General features: G+C 44.6%; 2 protein-coding genes across 3 annotated transcripts in view; both read right to left on the reverse strand.

The window, feature by feature from the left end:
• On the reverse strand, nt 1-18,838 carry gnb1l (guanine nucleotide binding protein (G protein), beta polypeptide 1-like). Of its 2 annotated transcripts, XR_003832841.1 has the most exons (7): nt 18,644-18,838; nt 18,275-18,400; nt 17,968-18,130; nt 15,311-15,403; nt 9,714-9,929; nt 2,672-3,204; nt 1-447 (listed from the first exon to the last, which is right to left on the reverse strand). XR_003832841.1 is itself a non-coding variant. In XM_029440568.1 (6 exons), the coding sequence occupies exons 1-6, from the start codon at nt 18,751-18,753 to the stop codon at nt 2,926-2,928; spliced, it is 987 nt and encodes a 328-aa protein (XP_029296428.1). In that variant the 5' UTR covers nt 18,754-18,838; the 3' UTR covers nt 2,643-2,925. The 2 variants fall into 2 exon arrangements, 1 of the variants encoding a protein (XP_029296428.1); XM_029440568.1 differs by lacking the exon at nt 1-447 and having other exon boundaries at nt 2,643-3,204.
• Nucleotides 18,839-19,425: 587 nt separating this feature from the next.
• txnrd2.2 (thioredoxin reductase 2, tandem duplicate 2) overlaps nt 19,426-22,017 on the reverse strand; it is an 18,482-nt gene continuing 15,890 nt past the window's right edge. The window contains 4 exon segments of the mRNA XM_029440262.1: nt 19,426-20,818; nt 20,820-20,871; nt 21,390-21,487; nt 21,748-21,819. Of these exon segments, the coding sequence (XP_029296122.1) occupies nt 20,747-20,818; nt 20,820-20,871; nt 21,390-21,487; nt 21,748-21,819 (294 nt within the window). The 3' untranslated portion in view covers nt 19,426-20,746.

Consider the following 22,017-nt stretch of genomic DNA (forward strand, 5'->3'; position numbering starts at 1 on the left):
ATCCTTGCAAATCAGAGAAATTGCGCCCACAGGAGGAACTATAATGAATTGCAGCTCAACACCAACTAATATCATCAGTGTGATGCCTGTATTGGCAAATATGTTCCACATTACATTTTTACACATGCACCTTAATAGGCTCCGGCATGCTTTCAACACGACTGGGCTATATTCAAGCACAATATTTCAATGAATCCTTCATTTCACACAAGAGGAAAAGAGCAACCTGCTTAGGCCCAGTTACATTAATGTGCCCAGATGTCTCGGGCCGCAGGAGACTGAAGTATGACGAGGCAGAGGATGGATGATAATGCAAGCTGAGGCATCATTTGACACTCAGCTGCATCTGGAACATCTGTTGCTGACAGGCCTATCAGGGTCTCCATTCGTTCACTTCACCTCTGTGTACATGTCTGCTGCTGAGCCTCGCCTCCCTGTCTGCCGTATCTGGGGACAGTTATTAAAAACAAGGCAGGTAAACCAATCAGAGTCCTCCACCTAAACAACAGAACACGTGTTTCACATTTCCCCCCCGATGGCCTCTCAACTAATACAAAAGGTACTTCGGTTTATGGTGTGTATGAGGTTGCTGACGGACATTTTATGCAGAACATCAAAACAAATCACCACCACTGGGCAAGAGCCGTGATACATTTCTACTAAGTCACATTTGAGAAAATAAATAACACCAAATTAGCCGTGAGGCGGAACATTGGTTCTGGCTGATACTGAAGGGATTATTTTCTGCAAATCATTAATTTTTAAATAACGTGTGACGTCCTACATGTCCCTGAATTCACCCAAAGGCTCAGGGAGTGACAGCATCAACCACACACACACACACACACACACACACTCACTCACATACCAACAAAACCCAACGGATTATTTCCTATCCAACAGCCAGGCTGACCTCTGACCTCCAAGGCAAAGGAGGACACACGTTAGGTGATAAGTGAAGCACAGGCCCTATTGTGCAGACCTTCTCCCTGTCCATTTATTGACTTCCTAAATGATCCATTATGAAGTGATTTACGAGGTCCACCGCCACCCCACCAGGCACTTCTAAGGCCGGTGGGATGCCGTCTGCTCCTTTCAGCAGACATCTGCAGCAATGGACGCAGCATTTGATTTATCAGAGAATGGACGGAAGCTGGCCCAGGCCACCTCTCGTGTTTGTTCAAAGCCAACAGGAGAGTTAGGAAGCTGTTATGAATGCAAGATGTCACCAGTGGGGTCAGACACAAAAGGTATAGCTGGACCTCTGCGGGGCACAAGGAAAACATGTCATTACCAGACACGAGCTCTTACTCTATGCATTATAAAGGATTGTCAACAGGTTGAGAGGACAAACACAAGCAAGAGAACCACTGCAGCGACACACTTTGTTTCAGCGACAGTAGCGTCACGGCAGCGCAGCTTGTCTAAATGACCTCGTCTTTCCTCTGTTCACTAATGATTCGTGGCCATGATGCTCGTCTGGCTCTTTGATTTCTCAGGCCTTTCCTGTACAGCATCATGAGCTTCTCAACTTGGGGTCATCCCAGGAGACAAAGCCTTTATGAAGCAGAACGTGGAGCGTTTGAAGCCCCGGCCTCTCCGCACAGTTGTAACACACGAGCTCCCATGCTGCTGAGATATTATTAGAGACAGTGGATAGGGAAACAACACCTCTCTATTTTCTCTGGGACTTTGACAACAGGACCCCTGGCCTTGTTCAGGACAGATGTCTGTTTCTAGAACAGACATCTGTATTTGGCATTAAATGTGAGGTAAATGTAGAAAATGCTTTAGATGCCTCTTACAGAGGACATTAAAACACATCTCAGATAGTTACATTGAATTCTTCTGTTCATTAACAAAAAGATAATAGTTGTTAAGAGGATGATACACAGATCATGTTGACCACGGAGAGCCTCACACATCAGCACTTCCACAAAACCAACAGCCTTCTGTTCTTTATGTTCCTGCTGTGATTAACCTTGTTTGCCAAATACAACTCAGGTCAGGCTGGGGGGGGGGGGCTGTGTGTTAAGCTAAAACCTGCTAGAATAACAACACAAGATTACAGAGCTGCTCAGGTGCGTCGTATACCTCAAATTCAGGTCCTTTAGAGCAAATCTCCCATCAGATGAGTCAAAACAATCACAGAGCTGCCTGCAGCAGATACATACAGGAGTGTGTATATATATATATATATATATATATATATATATATATATATATATATATATATATATATATATATATATATATATATATATATATATATATATATATATATATATATATATATATATATATATATACACACACACACACACACTTGTATACACAATAGATATACTGTATTATATCATGAGGAAACAAGGCTTTGGTTTGAATTTTCCTTTTCCTAGTAAACTTCACATTTGAGAGGAAACTCTAAACTATGCCAGGCATTGCAGTTCTTATGCTACAGATGTTGACCTTTATGTTTCTGATGGTAACTGTAGACGTTATTTGTAATAGTGATGCGGAGCAGCAGGTTCATGAATCCTGCAGCAGGATGCAGTTTTAACCGTATTCACATATTAATTAAGAAACAGACGGGGCTTGTTGTGCAAGATGATCTTTCAATCATTGAGTAACCACTCGCTATATTTATCAGTTTTCCTTTGTTTTTTATTACCTCATTATTCAAGTCAAACTCAGGCTCCAGTGCAGATGATGTGAAGAACTGAACAGTGTAAGAGTCACATGCATGTATTGCTCTTGTTTTACTAAGGTAACTTTCTTGCTCTTCAGAGCTCAGGTGAGACAGGTGGTCAGAAGGTGAGACAGGTGGTCAGAAGGTGGAGACCGGTCCCACATGATTCGTGACAAAACGATGAATCAGCCATCGTACTGAATAAAAGTCCATATGTGCTCCCGGAGCTCGGAGGCTCAGCCAGTGTCCGCCGCCTCGTTGTATATTGACCACAGGCTGATGCGCTGATCCTTTGATCCAGCAGCCAGCAGTCTTTGTCTGGGGTCCTGGTGGTCAGAGAAAGCCACGCTTAGCACCAAGTCAGTGTGGTACTGAAGCACTGCCAGTGGTCGCAGCTTCTTCCACCCGAATATCCGCACACGATGGTCCCAGCCCGCAGACGCCAGAAGCTTACCGTCCCCCCTGATACACAGCTGGGAAACGCCAGGGTTGAGCAGCGTCACACAGTCCTGGAGCTGTAAAAAAGGAAAAGGATCCCAGCAGGTTAGAACCATGTATCAAGCATGTCTGCAGACACACCTTGGTAGTTGTGGTCAGAGAAACCTAAAACCAAATCAACTGATTGTTCATGCAAATAAGGAGACAAAAATAATCAGACAAACTAATTAGGTCAGTAAGACGATTAATCACACTGCTGTCGAGGAAACTGAGGCCAACACAAACACCGACAGGGAGAGACTATCAGCTGATCTGATGACTGAGCTCCAAGTGTGAGGCTGGATGTCTGTTGAACCTGGCTGGAGACTCCTGGGACTCAATCATCGGCCATAAAACATTACGGCACGAGGGCAGCGAGCAGATCTCTCTGCGTCCCACTATTTGGTTTGGAGTTAGGGAGGCCTATTCTGGAAGCGGGGCTTGAGTTACCTTTGTCACAGTTTGCAAGAAAGAGAGAGAGAGACCAAATCGCTGAAATGCTTGTTTGCAGAGGCCATGTTGCTTTAAACGCCTCTGATGAATTACACCCACACTGAAAGGTCTGGTCAGCGGAGAAGAGACCCGATAAATACACTGTTGTAACGTCTGCCTGCTAAAGATTAGCCACAGCTCCTCTCCCTGTGATCTACAGTGTCCAAGAACTGTATCAATCTCTCTAAAGGGGTAACATTCTGACATATTATAATGAATGGAGGCCAAGATCACCATCTAAAGGGCCTGCTGTGGTGGGCATTCCTGGGGAGCGAACGTGCTCTTCCTGCGGGCTAGGGATCTCTGATGGACCTGGAGGTGGGACACAAACATCTGGATATGGGAGCTGAAATCAAAGTGGACAGCGTATAATTGACTTCATAAGCTGTGTCTAGGGAGACTAATGGCCTTGGATGGGAGGAGATGGTGGAGGATTTATCTGCATGCTCCTGTTCCTGGAAGATATAAGCCAGGTACTCATAGCCCAAGTGGATAAAGTGGAATGCAAGGGAGAGAGAAAGCAGGGAGGAATGTCACTGATCAAAACAGGGCACGAAAGCTAAGGTCAGAACAGGCAGTGAGGGGATTTCTTTTTTCTTTTGTTTAGCAAACCATCATCGGTGGTACCACTAGTGTGACTGTGGCTGGTTAGTCCAAACAAGCCAGATACACTGAGACAAAGAAACCCGGGGGGTGAAAGATCGTTTTGAGCTTTGTTATTACCTCAAGGAGTTGGTATGACCCTACCTCTCTCCATCTGGTTTGCATTAGCGGCCTGATAATGATGGGTTTAAGTGTCTGTTTTTGTTTGTTTTGCTTCCTATAGTTTGTGTCAGGAGAAGGCATTTGTTTCATTAAAGGGTCACTTGTAGGCAGTAAATGGCTAATGATGCAGTAATGGTCATTCAGCAGAGCTGGCTGGTGAATTGTTTTTACTTTACGCCCTGAGAAAGTGGAAAGTGGTGAGAAAATGTTGTCCTGAGCTGTAATCTAAAATGAATGAATGCTTGTGTGCAGCTGTGCTGGTTCCTAAACTGTGATCAGTGTTCTGTGATGCTTTACAGTAATAGTGCTGAAACAATTAGTTCATTAATTGATTAGTTAAAAGTAATCACCAAGTCAATCATCAAATAGAAATGACAAACGTGCCTGGTTCTGCTGCTTTATTCCGTTGTGTATGATTGTAAATGGAATATCTTTTGGACTGTTGGTTTGACAAAAATACATTTGAAGGCATCATCTAGAAAATTGCTATTTCTTGTCTGTAGGCGAGACAAAACAAGTGGTTTGAAGTAATCACCTTGGGCTCTGGGGAAATATGATGAATATATAGACTACATGACGATTAATATCGATAAATGGATAACAAAAATGACAATTAGTTGCAGGCCATGAATATGTTATTGCTCGATGTTAGGATAGAAGCAGCATTGTTGTTCTTGCTATCAGGCCACACCACTGCTGAATGAACACCAAGAACATGTCTCTCTGAAACCCATTGGCTCCAACCGGGGAGTCTTCGCTCATTTTATTTGACACCCCATTTTTCTTCCCCTCGCTTCCTTAATATCTCAGACAGAAATCCGTCTTTGGACTTCATAGTTGTTTCTGTTTGAACACTCCTTCCTGGCCTGTGTTACAGCACACACACAGACACACACACACACCAGGCTTGCTGTCTAAACGCCAGTTTTCTCAGCTGTCAGGAGGCTACCAGCTCTGCTCCGCAGCTGGGCCCACAAGACTTTTTGTGGGCAACAGACCCAACATAAACTCACACTTCGAGATCCTCTTCTGTAGCATCTCACCGACAGAGGAGACGTTCAAAAGGAGCGTCCACTTGGCAGATCTCATTCAAGCCTTGCTCCACTTTTCTCCCCGTCTTTCCCCTCAGTCTTGGCACGGATCTTGGCGTTCACGCTCATCTACTGAAACGTCCCATCATCACTCACTCACTCGAGCCTAGCGGCTGGGAGGCTTTTCGCAGGTATTTCTGACACACCCTGTCCCTGACTCACACTCAGCAGCGGGGAGATTACAGCCTTTTGTCACCTTGCCTGTCAGAGCTTGGCTCTGGCTGACAGGAGATGGATGTGTCAAACAGGCGAGCAGTCCCATTCAGAAAAGAGAGAAAAGGAGGAGGGGGTGGGGGTGGGGCTCAAGAAAGAAAGCCACACTTTTTATGACAGCAGGTCATGCATACATCAGTCCAATAGCTGACTGAGGTCAAACCTGATAGGACCTGAATTATAAGTCAGGTCACATTGGATTCACAGATGACACCATGAGTGAGAGTGCAGACAGTGGGATATTTTACATTGTAGTAAAGATGAGGGGCAGCAGTTCCACCTGTAGAGAACTGTCATCAGTCGTGCTGTCAGCCATGCTTGATTTACACTGCTTATCTTCCTCTGTCTATACCTGCTTTCTGCGACCTCTGTCTTTTTCTTTCTCCTGGAGGGACACGTCACTGCACTTGTCAATACATTTGAGTGGCCACCTAAATATATGTCCATCTGATTTAACAGCTTGTAATCCCCAACACCCATGCCCTCATAATCTCACCTGACACATTCCAAAAAATGTAACGCTAGAAGGAGAGGAGAAAAAAGACTGAAGATGATGCCTCATTACTATGAAACGATATCAGGTGAGCCAGGTCAAACAGCAGATAAAGGCCTCTGGGAGCCATGTGTAATACATTAACCTTCATTCCTGAGGCTATCCGTCTTTAGCTGGGCTTGATAAGCTCACTTCACAGCCCCTCAGCTTCACTAAATCATAAATGCACTGTGTTGTGTCACATTCAGTTTCCCCTCCATTTAAAAAAAAAAAGCATCCATCTTCCTTGCCAGCCAATTCCACTAGATTCAATGGTATTGCAGGGGTAATTTGTGGGAAGTGGGATGCTGTTGCACTTATAGCCTCCTCAGCCTTTATTGCAATCTCCCACTGTGAACTACTGTTCCCTTTACTGCAGATGTGTTTTTTGTTTGGTTAAGGGGCCTCCAAGGTTTTGATATTTTTATTACCTCTCACGGGTCGTCCGTCAGGACCCGGGTCCGCCACCCGGCAGGTCCTCCCGCCCCCTTACTGCTGCCACACAAAAATACTTTTGTGGGAAGAACTGAGGATAGCTGTCTGGACGTCACACTGAGCTGCACTACAGGATAATTTAAAAGCCCCTGTTGGATCTTTTCCCTCTCCTTGTGCTTTTTTCCTGTCATCCTCATCCTGGATTACATGCTGAATCAATATTTTGTTGCTTGAGCAAAATAAACCAAATAACCACTCTCCTCCTGTTTTTGGTATATTGAATCAAATCCTTCGTAGTGTTTTTCTAGACGCATTTTCAAGGTATAAAAAATGTGGCTTTGCAAATATTTCTAATTCAAGCATTCATTTGTAAAAAGACTTGGAAAGAATAATACCCCTTCACTGTGCAGGCGTGTACTATATCAGCCTCAGGTTCCCTTCTGCTCTGATTCATGGGGGTTGGCTGCAAAATGGGAGCATTCCCTTTTGCTCATGAAATCAAGAGAAAATATAGCTTCAAATGAGGCGTTAAGTGTCCGAAGTGTTGGCTGTTATGTAAAATAAATAATGGTACAAAGCTCTCTCTTTTTTGTGTGGCAGAAGATGCTTTAGTATGGGCTTCAGTGTATAGTGTATTTCTGTGTGTGTGTGAGAACCTGTGTCCTGTGTATTCAAGGTATGTATACATCTGAATAGTATCCCAGTCCAGAGGAAGTCTGAATCAACTGTTTCTTTAGCTGGGTTAAATGATTTTCAGATTTTCCTATTCCGACCTCCTTGCCTATCAATCTCTTCTTTCCTCTTTCTCTATTTCTGCAGCAAAAAGCACTTTCTTCCAATCTAAATTGAAATTATCCTTCTCCAGACCCGAAAGACTCTTCACTATCTTCTCCACCTCGATCCTCCTCGATCCCCCACCTCCTTCTTCCCTTCTACTAAGCCACCTCCCTCTCTCCAAATGAGGTTCTAACCCTTGTTACCTGTTCCTACTCCTGCCCTCTGGACCCCATCCCCTCTCACCTTCTCCAGTCTATCGCTCCTGACCTTCTTCTTTTTCTCACCCATCTCATCAACACCTCCTTAACAACTGGTTGCTTTCCAAACAATCTTAAAGAGGCAATAGTGATCCCTGTCCTAAAGAAACCCTCAATCAACCCTTCTGAAGTGAACAACTAACGACCTGTTCTATTTCTTTGACTTCTTTTCAAAGCACTTGAGCGTGCAGTCTTTAATCAACTCTTGTCTTACCTTCACCAGAACAACTTTCTTGATCCGCTCCAATCTGGTTCCAAGGCAGGCCACTCAACTGAGACTGCCCTCCTCGCTTTCACTGAGGAACTTCACGCTGCTAGATCATCCTCCCTCTCCTCTGTTGTCATCCATCAGGACCTTTCTGCTGCGTTTGACACAGTGAACCACCAGATCCTCCTCAACACCCTCCAAGAACTGGGAGTCTCAGGCTCTGCTCTCTCCCTGCTCGAATCCCACCTAATGGACCGCACATACAGGGTAACTTGGAGAGGGGCTCTGTCGGACCCTTGTCAACTCACCACTGGGGATCCTCAGGGCTCCGTCCTGGGTCCCCTGCTCTTTTCTCTTTACACCAATGATTCTGTCTTTTACCAGGTCCGAAACCCAGATGGAAGCACAAATCTCTGCTTGTCTCGCTGACATCTCTCGGATGTCCGCACACCACTGAAACTCAACTTCCACAAGACTGAAATTTTTTCGTTCCAGGGAAGGGTTCTCCCATCCAAGACCTTACTATCTGTCCTTCAGTGCCAGCATCGCTACAAGAACCCGCTCCTGCAGACACACTCTTTACAACATCAGGAGGATACGTCTCCTACTGACTCAGAAGGCAACGCAGGTTCTGGTTCAGGCTCTTGTCATCTCACGCCTTGACGACTGCAACTCCCTCCTGGCTGGACTGCCTACATGTGCCATCTGACCTCTATAGCTCATCCGGAATGCAGCAGCAAGTTCTCCCACAATGCACCGCTCCTCCGCCTCCTTCACTGGCTACCAGTAGCTGCCCAAATCTGCTTCAAGACTCTGGTGCTGGCCTACCGTGCTGTGAATGGATCAGGCCCTTCCAACATCCAGAACATGGTCAAACCATACGCCCCAGCAACTTATTGTAAGTCGCTTTGGATAAAAGTGTCAGCTAAAGGAAGTGTAATGTACTAATGTGTGACTATGTGTCAGTGTGTATGTCTGTGGGTGGTTTGAGGCTGGAGTGACAGCTCCAGCCCGGCCCTTGGCCCCTGGCCCTGCCAACGCTGTGTAACCAGCAGCTGATTTATGGCCCCCGCAGCCCTACTGAGCCTCTTCCTCTTTGGCTCCTGATATTTTCAAAGAGAGCCTAGAGAAAGGCAACTCTCCTCTCCTCCCATCTCCACCATTACCTTGTTATGATATTTCATGGCATTTAGTCGACTCTCTTGTGCAATAATTAGTTAGAAGGTAGGGGGTTCAGGACCTTAACCAGGGACACTTCAGTAGGCCACATGAACATGGTAACCCAACCAGGGGCACTTGTGGCCCAGAAGGTCCTTCTGCAGTTGTCATACTAGGACATATTGAAGAATAACCACAAAACTAATAGGTATTATGATTTGACATAAAACATATACCAACACATTAAGTCAGCTGTAACACCTGAACACTTCATGTTGCGATCAACAATGCAAGAAAAGAATAGTTAGCTAAATGTTATAAAGAGTTTAAATTAAAATTAAAGTTAGCTAAAAAAGTAATGTGTACATGGTTGAAATAGTTAGATAAAAGGTAATGGGTAAATGGTTAAAATAGTTTTTATACAAACTTTTATCTGAACAATATCCACAGAATGCTGGGCTTCCATATAAATTTACTGTGTATTGATAGCGGTCGTAATAGATTTAAAATCATGATGGGTGGTGTTAAATGAGTTCCTCTGACAGGGCTGAGGTTCATCAGACACAATGGTTTGTGAAAGACTGGATTGGAAAACACTACGGTCCTGTACTCTGCTCACCTGCAGGTTGTTCTGTCTGTCCGTCATCCAGGAGCAGATTTTGTTGTCAGAAGAGCCAGATATGCCTCTCAGACACTTGGTGTCAAAGGTCAGGCACATGACGGGCTCAGGGTGGGCTTTGGCTTGGCTCAGCTTGGCCCTCTGGGTTACGTCCCACAGCAACAGGGAACCGTCCTCGTACCCAGCCAGCAGGAGAGGTCCGGGACCCGAGTCTGGCTGGAAGTCAGGGAGGACGATAAGAGAAAGGAGGAGGGACAGCAAGATGGGAAGGGAGAACATAAAGAGTTAAGTAAGATGTGAGATGAGAGCTGTGTAGTGAAAAAAACCCACAGAAAGTGTTGCGTGGTGCTGGAAGCTCAGTGGAGCAGAGGTTATCATTCTGGAAGCTCCGGCTGACACTTGGAAAGAGGCTGTGGGCTCCACACGTCAGCCTGCTGCTCTCTCTTTCCAACAGTCCATTACACCACTCTTCACTTTGCTCCTCATCTATATTAGTGAGCCACAGGCCTCGCTGCCGGCACGGATACATACAGTGAAGCAACAAACTGCAAAACATATGAAAAACCATCTTAAAACTTGGACATTTTAATCATTTAAAATTAACTACTGTTTGATTGTTGTTATTATTATTATTATTATTATTATTATTATTATTATTATTATTATTATTATTATTATTATTATTATATTGTAGTCTAGGTTTGCATTGTTTTGGTACAATTTATTATTGTCATTATTATTATTATTTACATTGTATCTTTTACATTATAATTATTACATTTAATCATGTAATCTGTATTTTATCTGAAATATTGCTGCAACAAATTTGTTTATTTTAACAAAAATAAATAATAATAATAATAATAATAATAATAATAATAATAATAATAATAATACTACACACAGCATTACGGCTGCAATTGTTCCAATTATTGATTAATCGTGTTGTCCATAAAATATCAGAAATGTCCATCACAAATTCCCACATTGATTCTTGTGTCTCCAAAATCATATAAAAAATCATATAAATTGTAAAAAGCATTGGAGAAGCTGAAAACGGAGAATGGCATTTTACAATTAATTAACAAGCATTAATTTTCTGTCAATCGACCCAACCCTTATGCGTTCTCACATACTAAAACAAACTCGTGTAAAAGAAACACATTTTAGTCTTGCTTCATCCCCATTTCACCCGAGGACTTTACGGATCCAGCCGCAATGTTTACAACTGGCGAAACCATCAGAGTAAATCTTTCAAGTCACATGAAATGAAATGGAGCCAGGTGCACAAACAGGAATTGGACGCAAAATCTAAACCATACAACCTCTGCTAAACGTATATAGAGCAACCTTTGCCAAGCACACAATAAAGTTATATGTATATTTAACAGAAAGCCGTGTAACATTGTAGAGGAATGAAAAAGCCGTCGGGAGTCACGACTGTAAATCACTTCTGAAGGAGAACATAAAGGTGAACTGATAAAAACTGGAGGCTTCGTATATCTTTGCATCGCCGCAGGGAAGAAAGGAAACGCTGAAGGAGAGAGGGGAGTAATAATAATAAACTTTATCTATAGAGCACTTTAACTATTTAAAACTGTTGAGTGAGTTTGGAGTAAGTAAAATAAAACAATATACAAGAATGAAAAGAATAAAGGTTAAGAGAACGCCGTGAATGGGAGAAGTGGAATCAGGCCACAAACACAACGTGTTATAAAGTGTTTAAAGAGTGAGTAAGAAGGAGGAAGACGTTCCAACACTTCTTCTGTGTACGTATACTGAATGTAGACAGTAGTGCAAGTACCATGCCTGTTGCTACCTCCAACACACACCTTCACATCCGCCTGCAGTGCTATCAAACTATTTAAACCTTTCCAAGCTTAAAGGACCGACTGCCCTCTGGAACAACACAATACAGTTCAGAAGACCTACAAATACTCAGCACGGATATAGATTGTTGTCCTGACCCGGGCCTTTGCTTTTAAAATACCATCAGTACCAGCAACAGCCCACGTGCCCTGCAGAAGCGAGGAGGGAAAGAAATGTTTTCCATATGTGCGAGGGGGCCATGTCTGCCATTTTTGCATCCATCTTCAAGTCCTCTTCTCACTTAACGCTCAATATTTCTCTTCTTCCAGCTATAAACAAATTAAAGACAGAGTCGTGTATTCCTTCCAAACACATCAGCGAGGACGAACACTAAGGGATTATGAAAACAAATAAAAACAAGTGAAAATCAGTGGCCCCTGCTTGCCGGCAGGGCCCGGGCTAAGCGTTCCAGGCTCGGGGCCCACCGTTTCACTTAAGTGTAGGACCTCCTTGATTGATGATGTCATGGGTCGGAGGTCGGGGAACCCTGGGTGGACACCTAATTCATTATATCCTCCGCAAACCTTTCTACAAGAGGGCTCTCTGCTGGAGTGGGGCTGGGGCTCTGGGAGGAGATTCATCACCACAGAGCAGCTGGAAAGACAGATGGATGGAAGCCGCTTGAAGAGGCAACAGAGCAAAGACCCTGGTTTGTCTCCAGAGTGGCAACTAGTTGGGCCTCAACTTGTTATTAGTCATGTGATCCTGTGCCATTTGTTCAAACCTGTATTTATAGATCACATTGAAGTGTAATCTGTGTATTTTAGACTATTACAGGCAACTTCATTCATTCTGTAAACATCGTTGTTATCATTAACGAGGAGGGAACGCAGACCTTCGCCGAGGCTCAAGACACTTTCACCGATACTCTGAACCTCATGCATGGGCTGAAACTAAGGACAATAATCCTTATCGGTTAGTTTGCAGATTATTATTAACTAACACATTCATCATTTGGTCTATAAAATGTCAGAGAAAGTCATAAAGCACCATCGCCTCGTGTTCAAACCGTTTCGTCTGACCCACAGTCCAAAACTCAAAGATATTCAACGTACCGTCACATTTACAAAGACAAGCTGCTTCCACACTTACTGCCTGATCACAGTAAATGGAGGAAGCTATAGAGATAGTAAATAAATATGAATTATGAGATTATAACCTCCGCCAAGGTGGTCATGTTTTAGGTTTGGTTCGTTGGTCCGGTTGTCGGAAGGTTTACAGAAAAACGACTGGTTCACGACACGTGGAAGGGTAACGCACGGGGGGCGGATACAGGCAGTGTTTTCCACTTATGGAGACGATGCAAGAGGAAGCTGCAGACCCAAACCAGCTAGATGTTGTGTATATTCATCATATTGTATATATTCATTGTGAAGGGGTGTGTTTTATTGTACTTCTCGGTTGCCTTTTAAACATCTGGCCATCAACAACAGCTGAATATTAGATATTATTGAATATCAATGAGCGCCGTCTGTCAAATAAACTAATAAAAGAAAAGAAATCTCAATGTAATTAGAGACAAATGTGTGGGTTCTCCTGAGTTTTTGTACATTCCACAACAATCAAACGTCCTTGTGGTCCGTCATGAACAACCAACAGCTTGTTTGCTGCATGACGTGGCCGCCACAGGCCTCAGGCAGGCACCGCTTCAACATAAGGAACCAATCGTTCCCTCCGGTTTTTGTCCCGGTCCACCATGATGTCATGGCCACGAGGCAGCGAGGTGATGAGCTGAGAGTGATGGATATCTGTATAGGAACATTTCCTTTCCCCCGCCAGCCTCTGTTCACATTAAAAGCCTTGCACATCATACATCAATGCTGTCCCCCTGGCCAGAGCCCCGCACACGGCAGACCCACATGTGGAGGTACTTTCTTCCTCCACGCTCGCTGTTTACAGCCAATGAGATTGAGAGAAATCAGAGCTTCAGCGTCACTTTCTACACGCAGCCCAGCACATGAACTAAGGTCTGGGTGGGATTGTGCTGAAGGGAAGCTGAACTAAGGAGAAGATGCAGTTTAACACTGCATTTAATCTTTTTCCATAAACTCCAGCAGAGAGGATTTACAGGCCGACAATAAATCTGTTGGTGAGTCTGGCTTAGAAATAATGGAGGATAATTACTTCTCGTCGCAACGGTGGGAAGGAAAGAGGGAGGATTGGTGAGAGGAGAGATCATTGTCAGTGGCTTCTTCCTGGTGTGTGTGTGTGTGTGATGGCGAGAGACAGCGTGGCGAGAGAGCAGCACGCTGTCAGCTGTTACCTCCTGCTGTGAGGGCAACATATGAGCATTAACGTGAAAGATGAGCCTTTCCTTCGTATGACTGACGGACAGAACGTGTGGGTACATTTTCCAACCTGCGTGCGTGCAAGGACTCGGGCTGCACGATTATAGGCTAAATGATAATCACGGTTATTTTCTATATTTATTTATCCTGATTATTCATTGACTTTAGTGACAAAATATAAAATATATATATATATTTTATTTCCCTTCACATTTAAATAAACTGAGCACAGCTTTCACTTCCATGTTGTGCTACATCATCAAAATAAGACTGAATTCATCTTCTAACCTGGAACGTTTCTATACGCAAGATTGAAACGTCTACCGTGTTCATTTAATTGTGCAAAGCCAAAATCGTGATCAATATTCAATATTTGTGCAGCGCTGGATAGAGGGTCACACACACACACACACACACACACACACACACACACACACACACAGTTCTGTTCAGACTGCTCACAGTAACAGATGAACGTGCCTCGGCCTTGAAAGGAATCAGCCGGAGATGATTTAGAATCACCTGGGCCCTTCGGCTTTGAAGTCAGACAGCTGCCTGTGCTGTATTACAATGAAATTATATAATTTATAATGATATAATTGATCATTATGTTTCCTGGCACTCAACGCTGAACCAGCATTTGTTCATAAATCAGATGATGAAAGGTGGCTGTAAGAGTGAAATCAAAGGGGGAAAGAAAAACACAATTCCAGCATGCACGGCGACTCTCAGCTGTCTGCATGTCTCTATAATTATTCCACAAACACAATTTCACCTTTATGGCTTTTGTAGCTCACCTATTAAGGTAACTCTAATTTGTATTACAGGAACACAGGATTGACTACGAAGAAGACTCGAGCGGTGTTTTGATGTCTGTTGGCTGTAAACTGTACGGCCCATAAAACCTTTTCCAACCATCCACAGTCTTACACCCCACTGCGTAACCCGAAGAGTTAATAATTAACCACGGCAATAATTACAGGGTCTCCTTAATGGCTGGAAAATAAAACTCTTCGACAGCATTTACAAAACAGAAAGCAAGGTTTTGTTTGGGATCCGATTGGATGTACAGCTGCAGGCTGATATATGGCTGTGAACCCACGGCCCTTCCAAACGCTCTAATTACAGTGTTGGGACTCGCTGCCAGCTGAGAAGAAACGCTTGGAAAAATGGCCCGGGACGAGTTGTTGGGCTGTAAATCACACGCCACGTCTCTCATGTGCATTTTTGTTGACTTTTCTATTATTGTTATGGGCTGATGGCCAATCAGAATAAAGCAGGTAAATATAGAAAAAGCACCTAATCTTTCCTCCTCGTTTTTAAAGCTGAACTCGTTAAACTTGAGATGGAGCTTTTAGATTCACACATTGCTACTACTGGGGTGAAGTTAAAAACAATGCAACACTTCCTGTTGTGTTAAGAGGACTGGCTGATGCTTACCTGCCACAGTGTGATGCACATGACCATCCCCAGCTTAGCGTCTGGCACCAGGGTGCAGACTGCCGTCTTACTGGGCAGCTCAATAATCTTGATCTGCAGAGAACACACGACAAGTACATCTCAAAACCCACTGGAGATAGCCGAGCGGTCCACCTCCACACACACAAACTGCAGTTGTACGTACACACACACACACACACACACACACACACACACACACTGCAAGCTGTCTGCAAAGTCAGGATTTGTTTGTCTTCTGAATTCATGTAACAAAGCAGCAACCTGAATCCGTCATTGTGGTTCAGGACTTCCGCAGATCAGAGTGCCTCCGACCAGCAGTACAGTACCATCCATCAGAGCAGCGCAGCCGCCCCGCTGTCTATAATAAATCCTGCTAAAGCCCGACCCCGCGACATGAATGGTGTTTTCCTGCACACATTGGCACTGATTCTGATAAAATACACAGCCTAATGAAGCCAATGATAAAGTGCGTGCCTTTGTATGGGTGTACCCACATCACTTCCTCCGTGCTGATGATCCACATATTCATCCTCATTAGGCCTCAGATTAAACAGCCTTTAATGGAACGATCTGTATTTTAGCGCTAGGCCACATCTGTCCTGCATGTTTACCTCTGCGTGCCTGACAAAGAGGGCCTTTAAGAACCTCTCTACGCCTCAGGTGATCACAGTTCTTGTGTGGCATCCCACTGCCCATAAATAAAACACCCACACTATTAATTAATGTTTCTGCCATGGCAGCAACGCTGGCAGGAATCTCACTGTGAGCAGTAAACAGTGAAACCACCTGAAATAGGAAACTCTTATCTGTCTTCTTGGTTGCATTCCTAAATATTGACCTACCTGCATATTGCATAAGGCACTAAATCACACCATTGTGCATGTTTTGTAGCAAGTGCACATGTATAGTTTCTTGAGGGAATTCATTTATGTGGGTGTTTTATTTGCGGATACGTGATAAGCATCTGTCGTGGTCAGTTATGTCTGTGGAATGGGGTGGGGAGACCAAATGACAGTATCGGCCGCGGCCTGTTTTAGTCTAACTTGTATGGGTGTGTGTGTTTTTGTCTGTCTGTGTCTGTTGGGACAATGGCATTATTGAGGTGCTGGGAGTCACAGGCGCCCTGATGCCTGGCCTGCTGGACTGGGGTTAGCAGAGGCACGTTTGGCTGGATCAGGTGACGGCTCCGTCCCTTTCAAGTGTGGCTCCTCCACAGCCGAGCAAGTAACATGAATCTGGAGGCAATAAAAGATGGCTGAAGCGCTGGCTGCCCTTTCCTCATCCTGCCTCAATCCACACAAAACCCTTCAGGCTTGTGGGTGTTGAGCATTAACTACAAGACATCCTGTGCAGTCACTCCAGCGCACGATCTTTCCAGGCCTGGGAATTCTCTCTTCCCTCCACCAGTCAAAGATTAAAAACAGCCACTTTGGCCATTTCATCAGACAAAGTAGCTGTTACCTCCTGAAAAGCACAATTAACTTGTTTTCTTAGTCCCTCGCAGAGCGATTAGGTGTTTTAGACAAACAGATTAATTGAATGGCATGATGTTACTCGCCACAGCCAAGATGAACAAACATTTAGCTGGTGGTCGGTATTAAGTTCCTGTCTTTGCAGCGTGCATGCTGGCTCATGACACGGCTGTTTTTTATGATGCCGTTTAGATTGCTGTTTGGCAAGTCCTGGCTGCAAAGTGCATGCTCACGACACGCTGACTCTCGACACATTCAGCGACCATCGGCTAGAAATGTTACGTTGAATTCGAGTCATCTTATATTTATGGATCAGAACGGTTACAGACGGTTTGCTGCAAGAGAACAACTCCGGCTGTGGGACCTCCAGTCTTCCACTAACCTCCTAAAGGGTAAAAGCCACAAATATGTGTGGAGAAGAAGTCAATCCAGCAGACTGGCAACAGCAAGTCTGCTCAGGTTCATACAGGCTGGCATATTTTTATACTCGTCAGGCTGTTTAACCAATTAACCATCCCACCTCCCTTCTCCCACCTAGCATTACATTCAAGGATGTTTCCTCATGTTGAACATGTGCCAGGGGACACTTTGTTCTCAAGGTTCATTTCCCATAATTACATTCGAATCCCCTCCTTAAATATTTAAAGATGAACTAATCTTAAAAGCATGAACATTAAGAGATTTATACAGTCTTGTAGAATGTATCAGTTTTATTCAGTCCTGAATTTAAAACTGCAACATTTTGACAGATATGTGATAAATACTGTGATAAACATCAAATTCAAGGATTTTCCAGGCACAATTCCCTCAAATTCAAGGACCCAACAGGGCATAAATTGAGAAACGGATCAAGGTTAATAACCAATGTACTTTCTGAAGGCAGGTGGTGCGTCACACATGCAGACTGTGGAACTTATTCACGTCCAGTAACAGAAATATCAAAAGAAATCAAATTTCTATTCTTGGACAATTATTTAAGTCCATTTTTACAAACTTTCAAGGATTTCAAGGATCCGTGCCAACCACGAAATAAGTATGAATATGTATTCTCGTTATATTTATATATTATCACAAGGCAATAATCTCTACATTGAAGCGTAAACACTGAAATCTTTTTTACACACATCCACAAACGATGTATAGTTTCCATTCCTGATGTCTGACCTCTTCTGTCTGTTGTCCAGCGAAGGCCAGCAGACGCGTCCCGGGGCTCGTCTCCAGAACGGAGCACTGACAGAATCCAACACTGCCGGTGCACACAGAGTCCATCACCTCGCTACGGCCCTCGCTCAGATCCCACAAACAGACCTGCATGTCCCGCCCCTGACTGCTCCACCGACACAGAACACAAACAGACTGCACTTCTTTGTATATCTGAAAACACATATTACTGGCCGTCACCTTGAAATATGTGCGACACCGAGAGCTTACGATCTTACCGAGGATAGCTCTCATCAGAAAGTGTCCTCACCTGACGAGGGTCTCTGACCCCTGCAGCGTGCCGACCCAGACGACCGAGCTACCACAATGACCTTCTACAATCTTCTCAGCCCGCCTGGTGTTCAGGTTCCACATATGGATGGCTCCCTTCCCAGATCTGCAAAACTCACCAGAATGCTTTAAATAGGACTTTTTATTGTATATGTTGGGGGTGTTGCAATATAGTGCAATATATCTGACAGTGAAACTCAACTACACCTAAAGACATACTGAAATGACATTAAAAGTGTTGGTGGGGGGCTTTAACAGCTGCTCTTACACATGCAAGCTCTGCACCAGTTTGAACTGAGTGGCTGGCGTGGTATCTACCAACATATTAATGTTGAGATAAATGACTCACCCCGAAAATAGGAGGGGAGTGTCCCCTCCATGGCAGCTGAAGTGGAGGCAGTTGAGGGGCCCACCAGCCCCCCTCAGGGTGTAGATGGGGGACGGAGCAGAACGAGACATCCCTGGGTCATGCAATCAATGTATGGTTGCAAGGAGGCCACAAACCCGTGTCATGAAACCCTCTGAAACAGACAAGAAGAGAGAGGAGTTACTTCTGTGACTGTACGTGAACAAGTGCAGGTAATACATGCAGTTTGAGCTCCAGACAGGAATGTTAAATGTCTCTTTCAGAGGGATGCATGGTGAAAGTTAAATCAGAAACAGTCGTCCCATTTTGTTTTTGCACAAACATCGAGCAAACATTGTGAGAAAGTGGCTCCATTTTGCCTTGCAGCCTCTCTCTTCCACACAGCAGACAGTTGTGTTTATTGCACCGTCTGTAACTTCTCCATTGTTAGTAGCTACAAACCCTGTGGCTCTCTCTCTCTCTCTGTCTTCCTCTTTCTAGTCTACCTGATAACACCTCTCTTATTCAATACGTCATAAATCACAACCCCTGACAGCTTAATTACAGTAAACAGACGGAGATTCAGGCTTCTCACTCCTCTTGTGATCAACAGCCGTTGTCCCAGAGGCACAAGTTACAGCTCCAGCTTTTATTTCGTTTGTAGGCTGGGCTGCTGAGGAAACCCAACCGACCGCAGGTATGCTGCAAGGAAATGATGCACAATCTAACTCTGCCTCTTGGTGTGCTTATATATCTCAATAATTCATCATAACGTTCCTCTGGCACACTGTCACTCCCCTCATCGGAATCATTAATCAGACTGGGCAGATTAGACTTCAAATAAAAATAAACTACGCCCCGCAGCCTCCTGCTAGTCCCCCGATGTCTGCAGCAAACCACTTTATTGACAGCCCTCCTCCTCCTCCTCCTCCTCATCCTCTACTTAACAAACCCAAGATGTCCAGCACAGCCAGCAGGTTGAACATTTGTGCACTTTGGCAAACGGTGGAGGCCTATTACTGCTTTATTGATATAAACAACTTGCCTTATCTACACGGGTGATGACTCTGCAGGCTAACCTGCCATCCATGTAAATACACAACAGATAACCTTTATCAGTTTGGCACCAATAAAGCCAGTCTGCTCTCAAACGTCATCCAAAAGCACATATCTCTTCAAGGGATTAAAGGGATTAAATAGTGCAACCTCAATGTATTCAGGCTTATGTTTTATCCAGTGACTACTTGATCCTGTCTTCTTGGCTGAGACAAAGCGGGGAGAAGTGGAGGGCAACAGTGCCACCTTCAGGTGAGTCTGAGCAGTACAGTTAGAGCAGAGCTCTCGCAGCACTGCTGTCAACAGGTAGAGTTGCCTCCACACAGCTTTTAACAGCACATGTTTGGAGTCCCAGTCTATTCTTTCATGCAGTGGGACGGAGAAGGTCATGGGAGGAAAAGGAAGGAGTCTGCTGGGCCCTAAACAAGCCGCGGCTCCCTGGCCAGGTCTTAGCTGACTGACAGGCGGCCCACCGACTGTTTGTGTGTGTCCATGGGAAATGGGGCGGTGTCGCTGCAGCGACGGCCCTGGGGCCATCCATCAGTGTCATGGGGGGAGGGGGGGCTTGCGGGGGTGTATGGTATGTGTCACCTCCAAGACTAATGGACAGGAAGTACAGCCGGGGAAACAACAATATTTGCAGAATATATATTCAGAAAAACGTTCGGGTTCGGTCCACGGTTCTCGTACGAGTTCAACAAAACCCTGAGCGCAGACCTTGATCCTGATTGATGAGCCTGTTTATTTAAGACGCTCGCTCTGCAGACACGGCTCTCACTAACCTGATCTATAACCCTCTACAGCACACGCAACATGCACAACCTATAAGAGATAATCACAGTCCTGTTATCACATCATGTGTCAGTGACAGTAACCTGGGCAGCCCGTGATGAGGGACTGGACTATGGAGAGACCCAGAGAGGGGACTGTGAAGCTGGGGCACAGAGAAGGAGAGGGACAAGGAGAGAGAGCAGGAGAAGCCCAGGCTAACCCTAACACCCCAGAGGGACCTGTGTGCTCACTAGTGCTCAGAGACCGAGGCGCTTAACCTCAGCAGCCGGTTACCGTGGCGTCCAAGCCGGACCGCTTACTGATGTTGACCTTGGTCACCTCCTCGGCACACGGTTGGGTGGATGCCTACCGTCTGCAACAGGTGAGAATATGTTGCTCCACACCTGAGAGAGAGAGACACACACACACACACACACACACACACAGAGTTTATATAAAGTTGTCCATCATTCATATAACACTTGTTGTAAATCAGGTGTAATTAATTATTGTTTAATTATTTAAGTAATGCCAAAAAGGGCGTGTGGGCCAGAACCGGACCTCAAGACGAGAACTTCTCTGGGAGTGATGAGATATTCTCATAAACTTTGTTTTAGTACTCTTTTACTATTATTTTATTTAATGAATAACAACTTGAACTGCTATATCAGTGATGCATTATAAGCAGGCATCCCATCATATGACAACGTAGGGGAGAGTTACTCGTCTAAAAGTGAAATAAAACTCACTTATTGCTATATTTCTATTGGTGCTTTTATTTTAATGTTTGGTTTGCTGTAAAAACTGAGAAGTGTTGAGTGACTGTGAGAGTGTTACAAAACAAATCAACACCATAACTATTATAAACATTATAAAAACACCAAATGTACCTTAAATAAAATCTATGATTTATTCAACTTACTGGAGGCCCAGAGCAAAGCCCTGTGTGACCTCTCCAGCGCTCGGACCGGTGAAGTGCAGCCCCAGGATCTTCTGGTCTCCGCCCCGCTCACACACCACCTACACAGAGAAAACAACTGCATGTGAGCCAATGGGCTGAAGCTGTTCAAACAAGCGACGAGCAGGACGAGAGGATCCCAACGCTAAACTAAGAGGCCACAGAGGACAAATCAAACTCGCCGTGATTATGGTTACGCAGCAGACTAACCCCAGCACCCTGCTGCAGGAGGCCACGTCTGTCTGTCAACTATATGCATCTCAAACAAACATGCAGCTCTAACAAGTATGTGGTGCAGAATATGCAAACGGTTGAACTCGACCTTTAAGTAACACTGGCTGGCATCGCGCTCTGCGACAGTGAACTCCAGCGGCTTGTAGAACGCGTGGTAGACCTGCAGACACAACGACACGGGACCGATCACGTTAACAGGCACACGTGTACAGAATGTGTTCTTTCATTTGGTATTCTGCTTACAGCCAATCGACACGTCCCAGTGAGGAGTCAAAACAGCATCATGTGATTTCACAAACAAAGCAGTGATGAAGACGAGCTCTTATTATTATTATTATTATTATATTATTATTATTAT

The sequence above is a fragment of the Cottoperca gobio genome, chromosome 9 (assembly GCF_900634415.1).
Source record: "Cottoperca gobio chromosome 9, fCotGob3.1, whole genome shotgun sequence".
NCBI lineage: Eukaryota > Metazoa > Chordata > Actinopteri > Perciformes > Bovichtidae > Cottoperca > Cottoperca gobio.